General features: G+C 46.4%; 2 protein-coding genes across 5 annotated transcripts in view; one reads left to right on the top strand and one right to left on the bottom strand.

Annotated features, from left to right (window-relative positions):
* Positions 1–6,764, top strand: part of LOC126534417 (uncharacterized) — a 62,543-nt gene extending 55,779 nt beyond the window's left edge. For both annotated transcript variants that reach the window (XM_055072883.2, XM_050181697.3), the window contains exon 4: positions 2,437–6,764. In XM_055072883.2, coding sequence (XP_054928858.1) covers positions 2,437–2,820 — 384 coding nt within the window. In that variant the 3' untranslated portion in view covers positions 2,821–6,764. The remainder of the gene's footprint in view (positions 1–2,436) is intronic.
* Positions 6,765–7,177: 413 nt separating this feature from the next.
* LOC126534880 (neprilysin-1-like) lies at positions 7,178–20,005 on the bottom strand. 3 transcript variants are annotated; one of them, XM_050182098.3, is made up of 2 exons: positions 18,503–20,005; positions 7,178–9,553 (listed from the first exon to the last, which is right to left on the bottom strand). In XM_050182098.3, exon 2 carries the CDS (start codon positions 9,494–9,496, stop codon positions 7,490–7,492), a length of 2,007 nt encoding a protein of 668 aa, XP_050038055.3. In that variant the 5' UTR covers positions 9,497–9,553; positions 18,503–20,005; the 3' UTR covers positions 7,178–7,489. The 3 variants fall into 3 exon arrangements, with proteins under 3 accessions (XP_050038055.3, XP_054928107.2, XP_072145301.1); XM_055072132.2 differs by having other exon boundaries at positions 19,110–20,005; XM_072289200.1 differs by lacking the exon at positions 18,503–20,005 and having other exon boundaries at positions 7,178–9,601.
* Positions 20,006–20,243: the final 238 nt, after the last annotated feature.

Raw genomic sequence — 20,243 nt, 5'->3', positions numbered from 1 at the left:
AGTTGCCCTGTGAGACCTTCAGATCTCGGAGGCCATGCACCTTCGTTGGGGCTGTCTGGCAGCTGTAGCGATAGGTGGAGCTGACATCTTGAATGTTTCTTTCATTAGGCTTCGACTCGTTTGAAACTAGAAGTGATCTCATCAACTCCACAAGGTTATCCATAATACGGTGTCATCGAAGCGGCCTGAGACTAAGTGAAAGCCGCTTGCACAGTGATTTGCTATGAATGATGTGAATTTTGCGCAAACAACGCCAAATTCAATTCGAAGCTGGGACCACCGCCATGTTTCCCGCAAACTACGGAAGCCACGCAAAGATGCTAACGCTAAATTTGAAAGATAGCATGCATACGCTATACACTGGGTCGTTTAGCGTTCTGCGGATGCTCAGTAATGACCCCCTTTATTATAGCGTACGCTAAACTAAAACTGTCTATTGTTTCCATAAATGATAAACCTAAAACAGAGCAGTTTATGTGGCACCCATACGGGTCATAAACCATAGGAACTACATTAGATGAAGTAGCACTGAGGTGTAACTGTATTTCACCACCACACTGCCAAACTGGAAAAGTGAACAAATGACAGAAGCCAAGAAACTATGGTGGCCAGCATGTGGGCGATCATTGTCTCATTAGAACCGATAGCTTCCTGCTGCAAGCCGACCAAGAAATTCATTAGGTGGCATTGGATTCCAAAGGATAAGCAATGGATATCTCGGCAGATTTGCAGTACTAAGCTACTTGGCTTCCCCTGACGGTTTCTGTGCAACTTTTTTACAGTTTTGACTACAGTCCTCTATATTCTGCTTATACTTGTCCTAGTATTGAGGTAAGCAGAATAGCGCTTGGGCTGTGACGAGACAGCGCTTGGGCGCATATGTTGTTAAGGAACACACATGCGTACTATGTTCAGTGACAGTGACCCCTGTACACTTTTAATGTGCTTCACTACAATAAATCTTCATATGTTTCACCGCCTAACATGTCTGTATTGCGGCGAAGCTAACTTTCGGGAACCGGCAAAAACCACAATCATGTCGATTTATGGTAATCGAGACTGACAATCGCGTACTTGCGTCATATCGAAGTGGGGCCATGGACGGGGCTTGACAAGCTTAACCGCAAGTACAGTGCAATCTCAATATGACAAACTTCAGGGGACTGCAAGAAATTGTTCATTATTCTGAGAAGTCGTTATAGTGAAAGCCCCAAAATTAACCATTTTGCGCATCAACCCGTCAGTTGTCACCTTATGAGCTATCCCCGAAAATGTTGCGGTTGGCTGTCTGCCTGCGCTGTTGCTATTTTTCATAGATTCTGCCACCACACACCACTGCAGCGTTGTATATAGCACAGTGACGCACAAAAAAGTGATGCTGATGCCAAGAAAAACACCAACAAAGAAGAACCTCGGCCTATGAAGCATACTGTTTCTTCTTGTTTGTTTGTTTGTTTTTCACATTGCTTTCCGTGGATACCGCAGCTGTTTCACTTGAAGCAGATGCCTAACTATTCCAAAGTGCATGCACGTGTAAACGACACCATTCGGAAAGTGCTACCCTGTGGCCTCCGCGCAAGACGGAGGTTACATTTCTCCGTGCTCGAAGCTATTGAGGCTGGCCGCGTAAAGAAGTGCATCCGCAGAAAGAAGGGCGAAAGAAAGAAAGAGACGTGCCTCCATTGCCAGGTGACATTTGTGTGGGTTGAGCACGCACGCGCTCGCAAAACGTGATGCATCATCCCTCCAAAATTTTTTCTGCTCCAGTGCCATCTTGTTTTCCCAAACCCATCTGTCACGGCATCCGCTTTTTGTGCCTTGCCTGCTAGCCAACTATTCTGGCTGCTGTTTAAGATACACTGAAATCTAAGCATCCTGAGATTTCGGAATATTAGTTTGTAGTGCTGAGGCGTTGTTAACATGACATGGAAGCTGAATAATGATCGTTATTCTAAAAAGCTTGGTATTCTGCAGTTCATAGTACTGAAATTTTTACTAGGAAACTATGAGCAGTCTGCAGGGGATTTCTGAAAAGTTTGTTAATGTGGAGTTCCTAGTAACGACGTTTCACTGCATTAAATCATTTATCTCTTCTAGCAATGTGCGAGAGTGAGTTTGCCTTTGCACCAATAAATTTACGTGACCGCCATGTTCAAACAAAATGTAAAATGAGGGAACGTTGCAGAATGGCAATGTATCAAATGGGAAAGTAATACATAGGAGTCAATGGGCTTTTTTTGGTCACGACCTCATAAACACGACGTAGTAGCCAGGAAAACTCAAACAGCAAAGAATGTGTCAACGGAGTACTAATGTAGTTTGTTTACCTCAGTGATGCTGTGGGCATAGTAATGCCGTTGTAGTGCACTGACAAGCTTTTCTTTCATGTCTTAGAACCCTTTATAAATGCCTTCGATGTGTCTACTGTTCTCCCAGGGCTGGAGCGACGAGGACAAAGCGAGCTTCCTTGACCGGCTACGGTCCCTTGACCCAGAGTTTGTGGACAAGCTCTCCTCCGTCCCCAATGGCACAGCAGACCACAGTCCAAGTGCGCCACTGCCACCAGCAACGACAACAGTCTTGGTCAATCACTGCACGAGTGTAACAGTCAATGGAGATAGTCTCAAAGTCGATGAGGATGAAGAGGTGGAGGAGGAGGAGGAAGAGGAAGGAAATCGGGAGGTAGTCTCGCCAACGGAGGAACCACAACCTATGCCGAGGAATGTCGTGTCACCAAGCAGTGGCTCCGTTGAGGAAGAGAGGGTTTCGCCCATGGGAGAAAAGATAGAATATGAGGAACAAGAGGAGCTGGTGCTCTGAGGTTTTCACAAAATCGTGCAGAATGTGGCGCTACAGTAACATCAGTCCAGTATATGACTGGTTGTACTTGTGTCAGTGGTACAGGACGTCTTCCTTGTGTATTTTCGAGTTGTCTGGCTGACTTTGTCAGGTCAGTGACAAAGCGCTCGCCGTATGTGTAACCTTTCATTTCGCATCGACGGCTTAGAAGGTTTTGTATTGAATGTGCAGAGGCAGATTCAAACTGCCAGCAAGCTGCATAGTGGCTTTGAAATGTGATGTGTGAGCAGTCTTCATTACTTTTCCATTTAGTTAATAGTAATAGACCTAATTTCGCCAGTATATTTAAGCTGTTAGCCAGATTTAGGTGACGTGGTGCAAAGCCATGCGAGTCGTATATGAATTCTTGTGACAATAGCTCAAGAGCTTCTGTTCACCGGCTGAGAGAATTAAACCCAATCAGTTTAATGCTTGCTGAATGTGGATTTTGCGTGCTTAATGACAATATTGTATGTCTGCAGTATGAGCATTCCCAATCAAACTCCCAAGATTGAGGAACCACCCCTTTCGTGTTTGTGATGTCGAGAAAATGTACCGGTTGCACTGCGCTGTAGGACTAGACTTGGGTGTAGGCAGCATTGAGGCCACTGGGTCTCTTTGATGCTCATTCGTGGCTGATATGTTAGGCCTTTCTTGATGCATGTGCCAAGGCCATCCATTTAAAAGCATGACCTTTTTCTTAGCATTCCACCTGACAGACCTGTCAGAAAGCAAGCCTTCCATGGGAAAGGTTGCCATAAGCAGATTTGGTGGCCACTGTATCTTTTTGGCGTGGGATTTGTGCCCAATGTTTTATCACTGCTGCCATATATTTTGAATAGAGTTAAGTGGTGGCTTCTCCCTTTCTCTTTTTGCTACTGTATTCATGCGACGTCTACCGCTCACTGAAGAAATATGTTGAGAGTTGATTTTGTTTTTCTCTATGCTTTGCCTTCTGGGACAAGCTTTGACTCCAAAGCCTGTGCGCATTATTTTAAAGCACCATTCCATTTGCTTTTCCATTCCATTTTGGCAAGGCCTGAATGGCTATGTTGTACAGCCAGAATCTTTTTTCCCCCAATGTTTGCTTTGAAGGGCCCTTCACCAGGTTTGGCCATTTCTGACAGGCGAGTGCAGATTACTCGCTAACGATCGTGTCTGCAAAGTATTACAGCACTGCAAGCCATGAAAGTAGCACAAATTTCAAGCCAAACACCAAGCTCCCTCGCTCTTGAGTAAACCACCACCAGCCAGAGCGTCAAGGTAACATGCACAAAGGTGCTCTTGTAAAATACATTGTCACCTAAGTCACCCGCCATGACACATGACTTGGGTAGTCGTCCTATGCAGAAGGCGCCACGCCGCCGCTGTAAATACATCGTGCAGCATGAAAGGAAGAGAAAGAAAGAAATATAACAAAAAAGAAGGCGGGGCTCGAATACATGGACTTGGTCTCTTGGCTCCGTTGTGTGAAAAGGCAGGGAAGGAACATCGTTTACGGAGGCTGGTCTAGGGAAAGAGAGAGAGTGTCACCATTGGCAGTGACACTTGCTTCCTAAGGCACGATAACGAGAGAGTTGATTCCTTCTATTTCCTCCAATAACAAACTGATTTGAAAAATTATTTCAGTGCAACACTCCTTAGAAGGCATTTTACAATTTTCAGCGTGTAACCAGAATTTGAACTAGGGCCTGGCGAGGGGTCCTTTAATGCACACGTTCCTGCTTGGCAGCTCTGTGCAATCTGTTTAGCTCTACATTTTTTTTTATCTTGCAGCTGTTTTACTGTTGAATCTCCAAATCTGTCAATGATCAGCATGTATGCTGCAATAGTAAACTACTAAAAATGGGAACGATGCTATATTTAATAAGAGCCAATACTTAAGCTGTGGTTTGACGAGTCTGTTCGTATATATTTCTGTTTAGGCATAAAATGAGCTCTGCATTGCGTTCTGTTTGGCGCATGCTCTGGGAAGTTTAAAATTATTTGCAGCTTGGCATGCTTATTCATTATAACATCTCCAAGTTTGTCAAAACCAGCTGTGAACCGTTTCCTTCCTCAGGGCAGTTACCTTTTTCTGCACAAATGTGTATCTTTCAACTGCTCAGGCACCTCAGGCCTCAAGACACCCGTGCTGTGTGCAGAATCTCGTCTCTGTCATGCTTTAATAATGGCAGCATGTCTACGCAGGCGGAGCGCTTTGTGCATTGTCAGTGTGTCGTGACGAGTCGTTTGTAACTGAGTCACTTTGTACTGGCAAAAGCCCTGCTCTTGAACAACGGTTGAATACAAACATCACGTGTGGCTTATAAGCCCATGTTGCAGTGAGTTTAAGCATTTTGACAGAAAAGGAACACCAATTTGTGTTTGCAGATTACCATGTCCCTGTGGTCAGGCCTAATAGTATTGTGTGCATTTGAGAGACTTGGTTTGTGCTAGAGGCCTCAGAAATACTTGGTGGCTGGGTCAGGTGATGTGGTGGGTGAGCAGTCACTTTTTGGCACTGAGCAGCGTGGCCAGCTATCTGCAGTGACAGTGCTGCCGAATTCGTCGTAAGGAAAATCACCCTCCTACACCCTTCCCAGCTCTCTCCTTTTGACGTCACTGGTTGGTGTGCAATGGCATCTTTCAAATGGAAAGTGGCCTAAAGACATACAGCTTGCAAGAAATCCCATTCCTTTATGTAGTGATTGGCATGTGTTGTGTGAGCCTTGAAAATAACACTCACAAATGTTAGTTGCTTGAAACATGTATGACATGTGCCTTGAGTTTTTTTAACGCTGCTTGCAGCAAGCAACTTTTATGGCCAAGTCCTCCGGCACTGTTTTTCAGTTTCTCGCTATTTCTCTGTTAAAAATGTTTTGGTGTATTGCATTCCATTGATGCTTGGAACAATTAAGACCACTTTTTGCTATATATGTCTATATTTTTTGTGTGTGTGTATTTGTGCTTTTGTATGGCATTGATGTGTAGTATGATGCTATAGTTGTCTTTGATAAGAGCACGAACAATTTTTCACATTGCATAATCGTCACTGTTGCTCACTTAAAAGCTCGCGCGTGCAAGCATTTTGCAAGGTGTGTTTTTTTTTGTGTATGCCGTACCTCCTGCAAGGTACAGTGTGGCCCAGCATGTCAAGGAACATTCCATTAGAGCTGAGCTAGCAGGTCCTGCAGTGCTTCTATTCAACTCGTAGTCATTGAAGCTTTTTGAGTAGAGTTTTTCTTGTACGTCTCTCATAGTATCCTGTCTTTTCTAGCTCCGTGTATTCATAAGGGCAGCATGGCTCTGTAGTGGTGACTGGCTGTCTGTTCCTTGTCAAATCAGTCCACACTGTACCGACTCTTTTATCATACAGTATAAATGAAGTTCATGCTGAAGTTCTAGGCTTGTAAGAGAAGTGGACAACAGTTTATTTTGTCTTAGAAAGTTTTCACAGCGCAGCTGTTTATGCACTTGGGTTGTTGGGCAGGTACTATTTTACACATTTGTACTCCTCAAGCAACTTTTCTTCTTTTTTTTTTTTTTTTTATAGAACCGATGTCAATTCTTTCTCCTCTTGGCACCATGGCTCTGTTAATCCATTGTCATCTCTTTTCATACTGTCAAGCAGGTAGCGAAGTAGGATAACAGGTGAGGATCATGTACTAGAAGTAACAAGCTATTTATGCAGCAGACTTGTGCCTAAAAACAGAACTGCAGCAAAGTGACAATGAAAGCAGCAAGCATAGTGAATGGTCATTGAAACCAGACAAGTTGCTTGAGTTTGTCTACTATTTTGTATACGCTTGCATGTGCTGCACTCACTTTGTCATCTGTATGCATTCGTCAGCATCAATTTACATCATCATCTCTAGTGCACACTTGGTTTTGGAATAAAGCATTGGCTCAACCATTGCTACAAAAGTGGTGGAGGTGCTCTAGAATCTCGTCGTCTTCCACTCACTCCTTACCTGGAGTTGTGCTCATGTTGCCTCTTGAGCCAGTTGTCCAGCCGTTCATGACGGAAGCCATCGGCACCTTCATGCGTTGCAGTTGACACTACAGGACTGCACAAGCAGTTTTTCCCGGCACAAGTCCCGCCCGAGCCTGAAAGTATGATGCTCGGGCCCGGCCTTGGATCGAAAGATTCGGGCTTCCAAAGTCAGGGTGTTCTACCGGGAAAAGCGGGAATGCTCAGGATTTTTTTGATATTCTGGAAATACTCATGAAAAACACAGGGAATTTGTGCTTCTATCAGGAAAGATTAGGTGTAATCTTATTGAAAGGGAACTAAAGCGAAAAAGTACAGACAACTCAAAACAAACCTCAAGTGATGTGGGTAACAGAACTCCGGTAATGACACCTATGGATAGGGGGGGGGAGGGGGGGGCGTGAGCTTCGGCATTGCCAGGGAGGCCCGTGCCTCCTCCCTCCTCTCTGGAAAACTTCGGAGGGGGCTCGGGGCCCGGAGCCCCCTGCCCCGTAGTCGGCGCCTATGTGCTGCCTCGAGAAAGACATGACTGATTTTTTTCCATAAGGCGCGCGTTTAGTAATGCCTGCGACGATTCACAACTGCGCTTACGGTAGTTTTTTATGGGCCACTGTCTCACAAAAGAAGCCAGGAACCACCAGCGCACGCAATGACGATAGCGAAATAATGTGTGGTTGGTCACTCGTCAAAAAGAAATGTGCACTTCTTAGGCGGATTCATTGGTGAATTCGAGGGGCAGCGAAAAGCTTCCGCAAATTGCGGCGAGTTCTTGACCGGAACGTTGCACGCGTCGCCCATGGTCTGCGGCCGCTTGGAGCACAGCGAATAGCAGAACGCGAGGAAAAACACCTTGTAGTCCTCGAACTCTTCAAGGTGAGTGACCCGGAAGTCTTCGAGCAAGCGGAAGTCGACCTTTAACGCCGCGATGAAGCTAGCGTACGCAATCTCCAGGCCGACCACGGCGGGAAACACGCGTAGTGGCCGCCACCGGGTGCCGTCCGTGGTGGGACGGACGTCGCAGTTGGCCTTACCGGCGTGCACTGCGGCCGCAGCGGGCTGCAGCCACTGGCCGCGCACGCCAGCAGCGTCCACCGTGACGCCGATGTCATCTAACGGCTTGGCCATCTGGCGACCGATGATGGAGCCCAGTGCGCCGTATTGGATGGCCAGGGTTGCGTTGCGGTAAAATAGCGGGGGATTCAGGTCGCCAATCGCGATTGTCATCGCGTTCGGCATGTACAAGTACAACTCACGGCCGAACCGGGGAAACACGCGAACACTGTACACATCCGCGAAATGCTCGTGGTTGCGGAGTCGGCGATACACTTCAGAAGCAGCCAATAGGTTCGTCATGAAAGTCTTGCCGCTCATGTCCGGAAATACGCTGTACAGCGAGGCGCGTTCCTTCTTGTTGAAGAAGCTGTCAGCCGGCATTAAGACGCGGGTCATTCTGTCAAGCTTTAGAAATGCCACTCGCTTACTCTCGTCGTCCATCCATGTCAGGTTTTTCACGAGCCGCTTGACGTTTTCGTTCATTCTGTGCATTAAGCTGTAGACATTGAGCCGACTTGCGACGTCGCCGAAGCGCTCGGCCATCATCCTCGATGTGCTGTACAGACCCAGCAGGGATTCGACGTACGTCATGCAGCCGCGCTCCTGCATTGTCTTCAGCTCGGAGTACGTGCCACGGAATCTGATGGATGGCACGCCATTAACAGCCCACAGATGGGTCTGAATAAATATCCACGACAGCCCGATGATCAACTTTTCGTGGGTGAAGTTCTGCAGTAACTTGTCTGTGCTCTCTAGGATCCTTACGTCCTCGACGATCACTGTGTGGTCACCGGTCCAGTTGAACTGTTTGTCGTGCTTTTTCAGAAGATTTAGCCAGAGGCCTGCCGGTGCCGCGGGTGTTTTGTCATTGAGGGCGCGTACATTGAACCAGTCTTGTTGAGGGGCGTCGTAGAGGAACTGAATCTTGGCGTCCACAATCTCCTTTTCAATTTGAATTAAATCAGCCGTTTCGATTCTAGCTTGTGAGCTATTGACGCCGAGTATTTCGTAGTAATCGTTCAAGTAAATCTCATATTTGGGAAGTGTCCTGGGATTGCGCATGTCCTGCTCCCACACGGCGTCCAAGAGACCGCGCGAGACAAGCAACGTAGCGGATTCTCGAACGACGATAACATTCATGTCGAAGAGGAAGTTCATCTGCCAGTTCAGCGCCAAGTTGATCATTAGGTCGAGCGGATGCTGCCCCTTTGGTATATTACGATCGGGCCAGGTCATGCCGAGGGAGCGTCGGAACTCCGCGAACTGTCTCAGGTTTTCTTTTACATCCGCGGCGGCCCTGTTACAGCTATCGAAGAACTGCGCCGCCTTTCCGACTTGCGACGAGTCATCTGTGACCTCGTCGAGCGCCAAATCTAAGACTGCAGTCCTCATCCGAGCTTCGGTCGAGTCCCGACGAGTGGGGTCGTCCCAGCTGCCGCACACGTAGGCGTGGAAGTCGTGACATGGGTCTACCGCCTTGTTGATGGCTAAGCTCAGTTCCCGGCCAAAGGCAGCGCAGTCGTCGGTGGCGCAAATCGCCACCTTCCTTTGCGTAGTCTCGGTCGTATGGAGATAGGCCACCAGGAACACGCCGACAAGCACCAGCAACAGCGCGAGGAAAGCGAGCAGCATGATGACCTTGCATTTAGTCACGGTTATCGCTGGCTTCGGGGTGGTAGGTTCGTCGATCTGCGAGAAAAATCCGAGCAGGTTCATAGTGTAAAGGGATGCGTTGATTCTCGACAGTGTAGGCACCGGAGGGGGGGAGGGAGAGGGGGTTATCCTGTAAGTGTCCACCTAGTGAACATGTCCATTTCATATGCTGCTGAAGTTCTGATTGGCTGGGGACACCGGTCTCCTCCTCACGTGTACCCCAGCCCAGACAATGATAACTTCAGCCACAGATGAAATGGGAAAGTCTGTTAAGTGGACACAGAATACCGCTCCCCTCCCTCACAAAACAGACTGATGATATAATGGTCACGTTTGCATTTTTTACGGCGGTAGGGCCATGTAAGATCACTAGATGGGTGCCTCTACTCAAATGTGCTTGGCGAGCTTAATAGTTCGGAGACATTTCAGGAAAGCTATAGCAGCTATTCAAGTAACATCGGTTCAGCTGCACTTATCTGTCAAGGCAATACATTCGGTAACGAACATAAATAGGGTACTGCGCTTAAGAAAAAAAGTCACAGGCCTGCGCCACACACGCTGCACAGTCGCATCTTAAGCTGCAGGAGCGGCTTCATAGGAGCTCCATTTTAGGCTGCATGCACTAGAAGGTCCTCGCGCGGCGAAGACTCTCCGCGTCGTTTTCACGAGAACGATCTGAACAGTCCGCACGCCGTCGACGGCGAGCTGCGGCTTGTGCTGCTCCTTGTACAGCGGTCTGCTGCGTCCCACGTTGCCTGGTTGCGGCCGCGCGCGTGCTACGCGACTCGCTTCTTCAGCGGCCGTTCGTACCTTGCGAGGAGGTGCCATAACGCGAACCAAAGAGTAAACACAGGTATATAGGCTGCGTGGAGCACATGTCACATCCCTTGACCCGTGGCACGATATGATGCTGTTGTTGATGATGATTTATTGTCATCATATTTGAAACGGGGCGGGGACAAATAGCTTACCTAGCCTGCTTGTGTTAACCACGTCAAGCTACATACAGCATGCAACGTACAACTGCTACATGTCGGGACACCTGGTGGGATACAACGCTACTGCAATACAAAGTTTCCACATATCGACGCTACGCCGCGCGCATGTCGTATCGCGTGACAAATGGCACGTCACAATGCTAATGATGATGCCGGTGATTTATTTGTACTCCCTTTGAAACGGCACGGGGACAGTCACCACGCCTGCTTGATTTAATCAGGTATGTTATGCATGCTTTTCATTCTAGCATTTTCAATTTGTATACATAATTTTAACCTTCTTTTGCTTCCTCAAATATTCTCTATCTGCCTTGTACCGCTACCTATGCAACTGCTACATGGCGTGCCACCTGGCGTAATAATATGCAACTGCAATACAAAGTATGCACGTGTCAACGATACGCGGTGAGCATCTCACATCTCGTGACAGGCGGCAGGATACGATGCTAATGAAAATGATGATGATAATAAGGAAGATGATTTATTGACATCCGCATTGAAATGGGGCGGTGACAAACTGTAGCTAGCCTGCCTAATTTATTCAGGTGTGCCATACATGTTTTTCATTAAAGCAATTTTCTGTTCATCTCCATAATCTTCTTTTTCTTTCTCAAGCCTTCTCTATCTACCTTGTACCAAAGTCTATGCAACTGGTACATGGCGTGTCATCTGGTATAATATGCAACAACATTGCAATGTTTGCACGCATCGGCGCTACGCGGCGCGCACGTCACATTGCATGTCTCCTCGCGCGCTAGGATGCGTGTATAGGACATGTTTCCGCTGCAAGCGAACAAGCGCTGGTGTGGCTCAGTGATGGAGTAGCCGACTGCCGCGCAGCGGGCCCGGCTTTGATACCGGCGGGAACTGGGCATTCTTTTGTAATTCGCAGCGTCAGCTGCGACGGACACCGGTGGTGGCTGCGGTCAACATCGCCAACCGATATGGTTATTGCAATGAACCCATGACAGCTTACGCTGTAAAAAAGTTAATAGCGAACCCATTTGTTGACCAGACGAAACAAATAATGACTTGTCATTTCCTGCAGCAACAGGCCACGGCTCTAGAACTGTCGATAACACGGTCGCACCTAGGTGTGACCATGTTCTAAGTAATAAGGGTAAACTCGAAGCTTTCTGGCGCAGCACTCATTACTGATCTAATTTTGTCGTCACCAGAGCATTTGACTAAGTAAGCCTAGCATAAAAATTATTCTTCCTATACCAGTAGCTGGTTCGCGCTACAGGAGTCTATTTGGTAGCACGATGACATTGCGTATATGTATGCTTTTTCTAGAATCAATGACGTAGAACCGACGTCTGTGGCAATGGTGAGCGAAAAGTATTTTCCAGCAACGGAACGTGGGTGCCCTCTGTCACTAATATTAAAAAAAAGAACAGTCCTTGCAAAAGATTTTCCTTCGATTAAAGATTTTGAAGCTTTGTGCCCAACTCTGATTTTACTATTCCAATACATGCGAAATGTAGAAATGCTCAACCGCTGTACTGCTTCAAATGAAATCTGGTGCATTTGCGAAGGAAAGCTGAATTCTGCGGACTGCAAGTAAAGGAACTTTTGATTTATTACGCTATAGCTTTTACAGAAAATGCCGAGATTCAGCGTTATGTAAAACTGAAGCCGGAAGTTAGCAACTGGTTAGCTCTGCATCAAGAAACAGATATCGCAGTTCTGTAAACTGCGTCGCTTGGAGCATCTGAAGTAGACAAACGCGGCCGTATAATTTATAGCTTTCGTAACATTGCTAGAATGCTTACGAGGTTTTCGCAAAGCGTTACTCAGAAATAAGAGGTATGTTTCAGAGTGGCGTGTAATACAACATGGTGCCCCAGAAGTATTTCCCTGATTACAAACATGCAGAAGGCAGAACATATGACACACAGACACACGTCTTGAATTGCATGTGGCATATTGAAATTTTTCTGTGTACATGCATACCTCACTGTTACTTTGTTTGCTACAGGGCTCAGTGATGTAACAGCGGAATGAGACGCTATTTTCAATGAAGATGTACTCAAACCAGGAGAAAGCCCAATGTATCCTCTGGTATCACGATACACAGTCACCAAAAAAAAAATCCAGGGACAATTCCAGACGGCATACCCAAGACACCCACCAGACGTTAAAAGCATCAATATGTGGTACGTGAAGTTCAAGGCAATAGCTCGGAGCTTCTGTGATCTCCAGGCCTGATCTTCCTCGTCGAGAGATCAGGCCTAGACCTAGTGCACAGACAATTTAAACAGTGAGAGAGGCCTTCATCAGAAGCCCCACGAAGTCAGTCCTCAGAGCCTCACGTGAGTTGCAGAATCCGAAGACATCAGTGCACGGCATCCTGTGTTGGCAAACACGTGATTGGAATTGGAATATGTGCGTGCGCGTGTGTGTGTGTACGTGCGCGTGTATGTGTACACAAAAACTTTATGTTAACTGGGCTTGAAGGTAAAAGATATGTGTCTATGTGTTGTACGTTCTGCCTTCTGCATGTTTGTAATCTGGGAAAGGCTTCTGGGGCACCCCATATTTTTCCCGATTTAGATAGTGGTAGGTGCAATCTTCTGAATTGTGATATGTTTTGATGCCGAGTTATACAGTTGATGAGTTAGTGCTTCTATATCGTTTGTTACTTTTGAGATTTTTTAAATTTTATTTTAATAAACAATGAATTATTCTAATAAAAAATCTGCAGCCTGCACATTTTACTTCTTCCCTCTAAGTGCAACGAAGCTAATAAAATGAATTGCCGAGGGTTTCGAGTAACACAGTTTCTCAGTGTTTGTATAGGTGCTACCGAGACAAAGCTCTCCCTTAATAAGCTATCGCAAGCGCCGTGTATGGAAGGAGTCCGGGTGGATTTTGACGGCCGTGGGTGCCGCATTATACGCAAAGTACAGCACATGAGTGTTTCTGCAGTCCGCCTATGGCAGAAAGTTGCTGCAGCTGCAGGGAATTGTACTCCTAACCTTGTGTTCAGCAAGAGAGGGCCGTGGCTGATCAGCCACCACAGCGGGTGAGTCGCTTTTCTCTGTAGAAGTGCAACAATTGGCTATGCGTTTATGTACCGGGTGTTAAAAATTAAGCTTTATGGTTTTCTTGAAATTAGGCACTGGGTGACACGCGAAGACCACCTGCGCAAATAAGTTATCTGGCCAGGGGGACACAAAGTGAGACAATAATTATCGCTGTCGGCAGCCGAATTAACTAAAATTGAATAATAACTTTTTTATTGACTGCAGTAAGCGTGTGTGTGCGTATTCAAGAGTTAGAGGCAGTCGTGTTTCTACACAGTCTCACTTGGAAGAATTATTCTAGCATGTCTTCTCTCCGAGATATCTGACTCCAAAATTTAATTGTCGTTAGCATTATTACGCATGCAAGAGTGTGAGGATCGGCGCGATGCTCCTCCCTCATTTGACGTGGTTGTGGCGTGCAGCGTTTAATCTGACAACAAGGTGGAGGCATAGGCAAAGGTGATAACTGCTCCCCTTCCCCTCCCGGCTCGCGAAATCAAGATATGACAGCGCCGCGTGCCGTGCATTTGTTGCTCTTAATTTCAATAAAACTTACAGTACTAGGAAATCAGCAGTCACTTTATTTGCGTAGCCCAAACAAGGGCCGCGCCCGCTCGTCTAGTCACCATTACGCACGCGCACTGGCCTCCGGCTTCTCCGCTCGCGTAATCACCTCGGCATGGCAGCTGCCGCCATCGTTGCAGGCTGCGCGGTCGTGTGTTACGACATCGGTTCCGCGTTCTTCGATCTTTTATTTCGCCATCCGAGAGGGGAAGGGGGACAGTTAACTCTGCCGATGCCTCCGCCCCGTCGTCAGACTAAACGCCGCACACAACAGCCGCGTCGCGTCTTGGAGCAGCTTTGCGCCGATCCTCTCTTGCATGCGTAATCATGCGAACGAGAATAAAGTTTGGAGTCGGATATCTCGGAGCACAGTCACGCTAGAAGAATTCTTCCAAGTGAAGCTATGTAGAAGCACGACTGCCTCTAACTTTTCAATACGAACATACCAACTTACTGCAGTCACCAAATACTATTACATTTTAGTTAATTCGGCTGCTGACAGCGATAATTACCATCCCACTTTGTGTCCCCCTGGCACCATAACTTATTTGCACAGGTGGTCTTCGCTTGCCTTCCAGTGCATAATTTTTTAAAAACCATAAAACGAATTTTGAACACCCTTTATAAAACGCTTTTGCAATGCTTGCGGATCGACACTTGTATGTCTATTTCCCGTTTCTACGCATACGACCCGCGTTGGTTCTTCACTGGCTATGGTGTTAGATTGCTGAGCACGAGGTCGCGGGACCGAATCCCGGCCACGGCGGCCGCATTTCGATGGTGGCGAAAACACCCGTGAACTTAGATTTAGGTGCACGTTAAAGAACCCGAGGTGGCCGAAATTTCCGGAGCCCTTCATTACGGCGTGCCTCATAATCAGAAAGTAGTTTTGGCACGCAAAACCCCATAATCTTTTTTGTATGCATACTATATCATTATCGTGTTATCGGCGTAGTAGACTTTTCTACAAGGTCATGTATTTGTCCCAAATCTGCACACAAGATCTTTAAGACGCACAGAGCACTGCGCCGAACTAAATAGTTTTGCTATTTACGAGAAATGGCAGGAGTCGTTAATGTCTGAAATCATATCAATTCATCAGCAGATCATGGGCCGTCACCTGTAGTCCACATCGCGCCAGTGCTAGCCTCTACAAAATCAATATGCCCTGACATTGCTGTGAGGTTGTTGAATTCAAGTCGCAGAAAAAAAAAAAACAGCACTTGAGCAGGGATCTACAGCTGAATATTCTATAGCGTGACGGTTCCGTTGCCGTCAATATACAGTGTCCCAGGTAAGTTTAGCAAAGGTTTAAACATATGCCTGAGTACTCTAGCCGGACGCCACCAAATTGATTTGTTGACCATTGTACGGAGCAGGGTGCATTAGTTTTTTCTATCATTGGGAAATTTTTCGTTAAGTAGACGTGGACAAAGAAAGATACACAAGTTAAAGCACAATCTTTTTTGTCCCCGTTTGTTTAGTACAAAATTTCACGATGAATCAAATACAATTAGGCCGGATCGCAGTGATATTTTTCTATTTTGCTTAATTGCATATTTATTAAAGATTACTTAATCTACGTCGCGAATAATAGCGTCAGGGCAAAACTTCCAGTGAGAAAGTTGGAGAGCGTAACTAATTCATCAGTTGCAAACTTCCTAGTTATGTAATAATTTATTGTGCGTGGTAAAGAAAGTCCGCGATATTTGAAGGAAATCACGTGACAGGTTCGCTTTGCTCTCAGCGATTGCAGTGCTCTCAAACATGCGGTCGATCATGAACGAACGGCGCAATTATCCAGGTGTGCTGTGCAGCGATTTGTTATTGTTATTTGGTATTGTGCAGGAGAGGGCAGCGATTCGGTATCGTGATTTAAGCCAGTGATGCGTAGTACCGCGCAAGAGGTACTACGCTCTGCGGCGATAGTGGCTACGAGAGGGCGCCACAGTAGCGCGCGGCGTCTGTTCACCAAAGCGCTGTGTGAGCGGAGGCCTGTCTGCGCTGCGTCTTGCGATCTCCCGATTAGCGAGGCACTCGCATTCGCAGTTCGCTCCATTTGAAACGTGCCGCACGAGACGTGTTGTCGGCTCCAGCCATTACATCGCAAAATGAAAACACATATTGAGCTCCGCCCAAATTTCGCATTAGGTGCTATCGTAATCGTCGGTGAATTTTTTTTCTTATTTCTCGCTTTCTTATGGACGCAGAAAAATGATTGCGGAAGTAAGAAATTGGAAACTGCTGGTATATATGTTTCCCAGACTGCTCTGCACGTTTCTCATTCGAAGTTTGGGCAGGGTGCGGAAACTCCCTACACTTCCATTGGGACACTCGGTCCCATGCCGATATGCGGCGGCAGCGCCGCTTCCAGCACTGGTGGTTGCTGGATATCCAACTGGAAGTAATTGACAAACAAAAGAATTCCTTCATGACGTCATTGATGAGGTCTGAATGTAGAGAGAGAGGGCGCGCCGCTGGGAGGAGGTGGTTCGCCGCGAAGCCCTTCCTTCCCGCTTCGCATGCAAGCGGTGTGCATTCGTGCTGTCTTCTAAGTCCGCTCGCCATGCGGCGACATTGGCCAAATCACGGAGCAGAACCCGCTGAAGTGTGCCGGGTTTACGCGGCGATTTCTTCAGCCGCCTTTACCTTTGAAGCTTCTATTAATTTTTCAACGCACTGGGACAGCGCTCACACACAGCAGTGGGAAGCAATTATAATGACAAATATTTATATAGAAAACCGTCGTTAACTACCAATACTCGCAGGTAATATACTACATTTCGTCATTTCGTAAAAGTAGTCGCTTTGAAATTCCTAAATTGTGGTTCAGTTTAGGTAGGCAGTTCAACTAGTCCACAGATATGGGGGGGGGGGGGGGAGGTTGTATAAAGAAGCTAACTTTTTGGCACCATCAATCGTTAATTTGTTCGTGTTTGCGGAGTGGATCAACTAAAGCTTGCCGATGTGTCAGTCAGCCAAAACTCAACGCAAGTAAACGTTGAACGTTTTTGTTTTATCCACACATTCCGTACTGCAAAAAGACTGACCTTAATGCAGGGCGAAAGTGTCAATCTGCAGAAGCAATTGTCATTCACAACTGAAATTTGTACATAATGAACGAACATAGATTCCAGAAGATCCAAACCAATGTGAAAATTAACCATCACGGGCTGGTCACATGAAACTTGACTATCTCGTAGGTTATGACGGCGACACGTTTTGTGGCTTACAAAAAGAAGGTAGAGTACAATACACGTATTTCATTCACAGTATGAGAAATGAGGACCCACAGAATTGTAAACTGGCTACATGCATCCGCATGATCAGGAAGTAGCCTATAACTGCTCTCATTATTTGAACTACATGCCGAATGAGGGAGCATATTTCTATAACGCTTTTAAACGCATATAATCTGCCTGTCGTTATACTTTGGGTCATATTAATATGTACAGAAAAGCACGGCGAGTACTAGGTCATTATTTTGACAGAACAGCAACGCAATAACCAACCATTTATTAAAATACCTAAGAGCACTCTTCATTGCACTAGGGATTAGCAGTTCGTACTTAATTAGCATGAAATAGTCTATAATTCTATTACTGGTGCTATTAAATACAGATGCCGGCAATACAAATAACATTGCGCCTCGTCTATAATACAGATGCGCAATAACTTGCACACATCGAAGCTGAGATAAAGTGGAGAACTTAAATCTTCTTCAGTGCCATATCTTAGTAATGGTGCATCAAAACGCAACAAAAAATTATGTGCCTGCATCCGTTTTCCGTCATTTTTTCTTATTTTTCTGTACTGTATGAAGTTTGAATGATTGATGTACTTGTAGGCACCCAAGGGCGCATATAATTATGTATACTTGACAATTATTGTACACGTTTTTACTTATTTTTCTTTTTTCTATAATACGTTAAGACTGTATGACGTTTGCTGTGCTGTCGTTCTGCTGCTTTGTACGGATGGGAGGTGGGGCTAGTCAAGCTGCATCAGCGCAGCTTTTTTCCCACTTTCCACGCCACAACTGTTCTGTGTAAAACACACTGTACTGTTAGTGGTGAAAATAAACTTCAACTTCAACTTCATCATCAACTTCATTGCTCTTGAGATTTGATAAAACATCACGGCTGTGTCTTATTTTTCTTTAGCCTTGGCTGCATGTGTCGACAAAGTAAAGAGCGCGCAAAGTTCATAGCTCAACAAACACCTGCTCAAGCCCTCCAGTACAAGTGTCTCACCGACAGCAGATGGGCTGCCGTCATAACGAAAGGGTCAAGCGAAACTGTTTCTATGTCAGTCCGCTCAAGCTTGCACAGAACGGCTTCACACATTCAAAATGAATACCTGCTCAGAAAATAAAGTGATATACTTGTGCTCACCAGCTGTTATTAGGAAACCTGAAAAACTTTGCAGAACTCGAATTCCCGGTGTCAGAACACCACAGAGCCACGCAGCACATGCGATCTGGCCATCTTCGTCTAATGCTTGGTTGACCTGACTCCCTGCGTCTTCCGTTCGTTGCACGCCTGTTCGAGCTTCTGTGTCTTATCTTTCCCATCTTCATATTTGGGGCGACAACCGAAGCAGATTACCAAGCGCGATCCGATTTGTGATATCGCTGAGCGAGTGGCAAGGGTGAGCGGAGATAAGATCGACGTACGCACAAAGACAACCACTTCGCGCGCTTCGCCCGATTTAATATGCACAAAAAGAGAAAAAAAAAACTTAAGATGTCCGGAAACCGCTTGGAACGCGCACGCTCCTTGAAACCGAAACTAGCACTCGCCTTCCGGGGTTTGGTCTGGCCTTTGCGAAGTTGGCTATTAAATGCTGAATAATAGTGCAAACAAAAGTAATGCAAAAAATTGTGCGACTTGCTCCGTACAATAGTCAACAATATGCAACTCACTGCTGCCCCCTAATGTGCCTCGGCATAGTTTCAAACCTTGGCTGCAGTTAGCCCCATGGGACGTGAATGAGTCTTACCTTATCTAGGCTGAAGGTTCTCCTTGACGGTCGTCGTTTTGAAAGCCTGGATACCGTAGGTACGTCAGACCTCTGTGTCGTCAATGAAGTCTGCGAAGCACGAGAATTGAAAGGGCGCTTTAGCCCACCGTATTCACGAATAAATGAAAGCAGAGACGCCCTCGTTATACAAATGGACCAACATTTAACTGAAATGTCAAAAATATTCTGTGCCGCATTTCGGGCATAGTTATATCAAAAGTTCTGCTAGTTTAGGAACTTCTGCTTAGTAGGTACCATTGCGCTGCTGCCCGGATTAAAAATTTAATTATGGGGTTTTACGTACCAAAACCACTTTCAGATTATGAGGCACGCCGTAGTGGGGACTCCGGAAATTTCAACCACCTGGGGTTCTTTAACCTGCACCTAGATCTAAGTACACGGGTGTTTTCGGATTTCGCCCCCACCGAAATGCGGCCGCCGTGGCCGGGATTCGATCCTGCGACCTGGTGCTCAGCAGCCTAATACCATAGCCACTGAGCAACCACGCGGATCTGCTGCCCGCAGGAAAATCTTCAATTCGGCCCCCAAGCGAACAACTTAAGGGATAATTACTGGACAATTGTCAAGTAAGTATTTTAACATTGTGTTTCGCATTGCTAGTAATGCCTTCCCTTTTTTTTTTTTTTTTTGTAACCTACCAGAACAGGATGATTAGCGCTGTACGCCAATGTCAATTTATATTAAGCCATGTAGCGACAAACCGTATTGATAGTGACGCCTTTATTTATAATCTGTAGTGGGAGGAGCAGGCTAAGAATGTTGATCGCATTAATACACGCAGCGCCATAGTGCCACCACAGACCACAGCGCGTAGACCTTTGGACGCCAAAAGAAAAGTGCATTGAACGCGACCTCCCGACCGCAGGCAAGTTTGTCCCGCAGGCCATGTAGAATCAGGGGTTCAGCATACCTGACTTCGAGTAATCTAGGGCGCGATAGCACAGGCGCCGATTTCAGGCGTAAGCTTCTTGTTCATTCACAGCAAGAATTGCTGGCGTTCACACTTTTATCAGAAGAACACGCATCTGCAGATTGCGCTCACAGCAATTAAAAAGCTTTTTCGGCCGACCGAAAAGTGCCTCATCGATCTAG

Source organism: Dermacentor andersoni, chromosome 7 (assembly GCF_023375885.2).
Source record: "Dermacentor andersoni chromosome 7, qqDerAnde1_hic_scaffold, whole genome shotgun sequence".
NCBI classification, from domain to species: Eukaryota; Metazoa; Arthropoda; class Arachnida; order Ixodida; family Ixodidae; genus Dermacentor; species Dermacentor andersoni.
The sequence above is the reverse complement of the archived record's forward strand: the minus strand, read 5'-3'. Positions and strand labels throughout refer to the sequence as shown.

What these genes read in the sequence shown, in the direction of transcription:
- LOC126534880 (XM_072289200.1), bottom strand. Translation starts at nt 9,580, where the DNA reads ATGAACCTGCTCGGATTTTTCTCGCAGATCGACGAACCTACCACCCCG.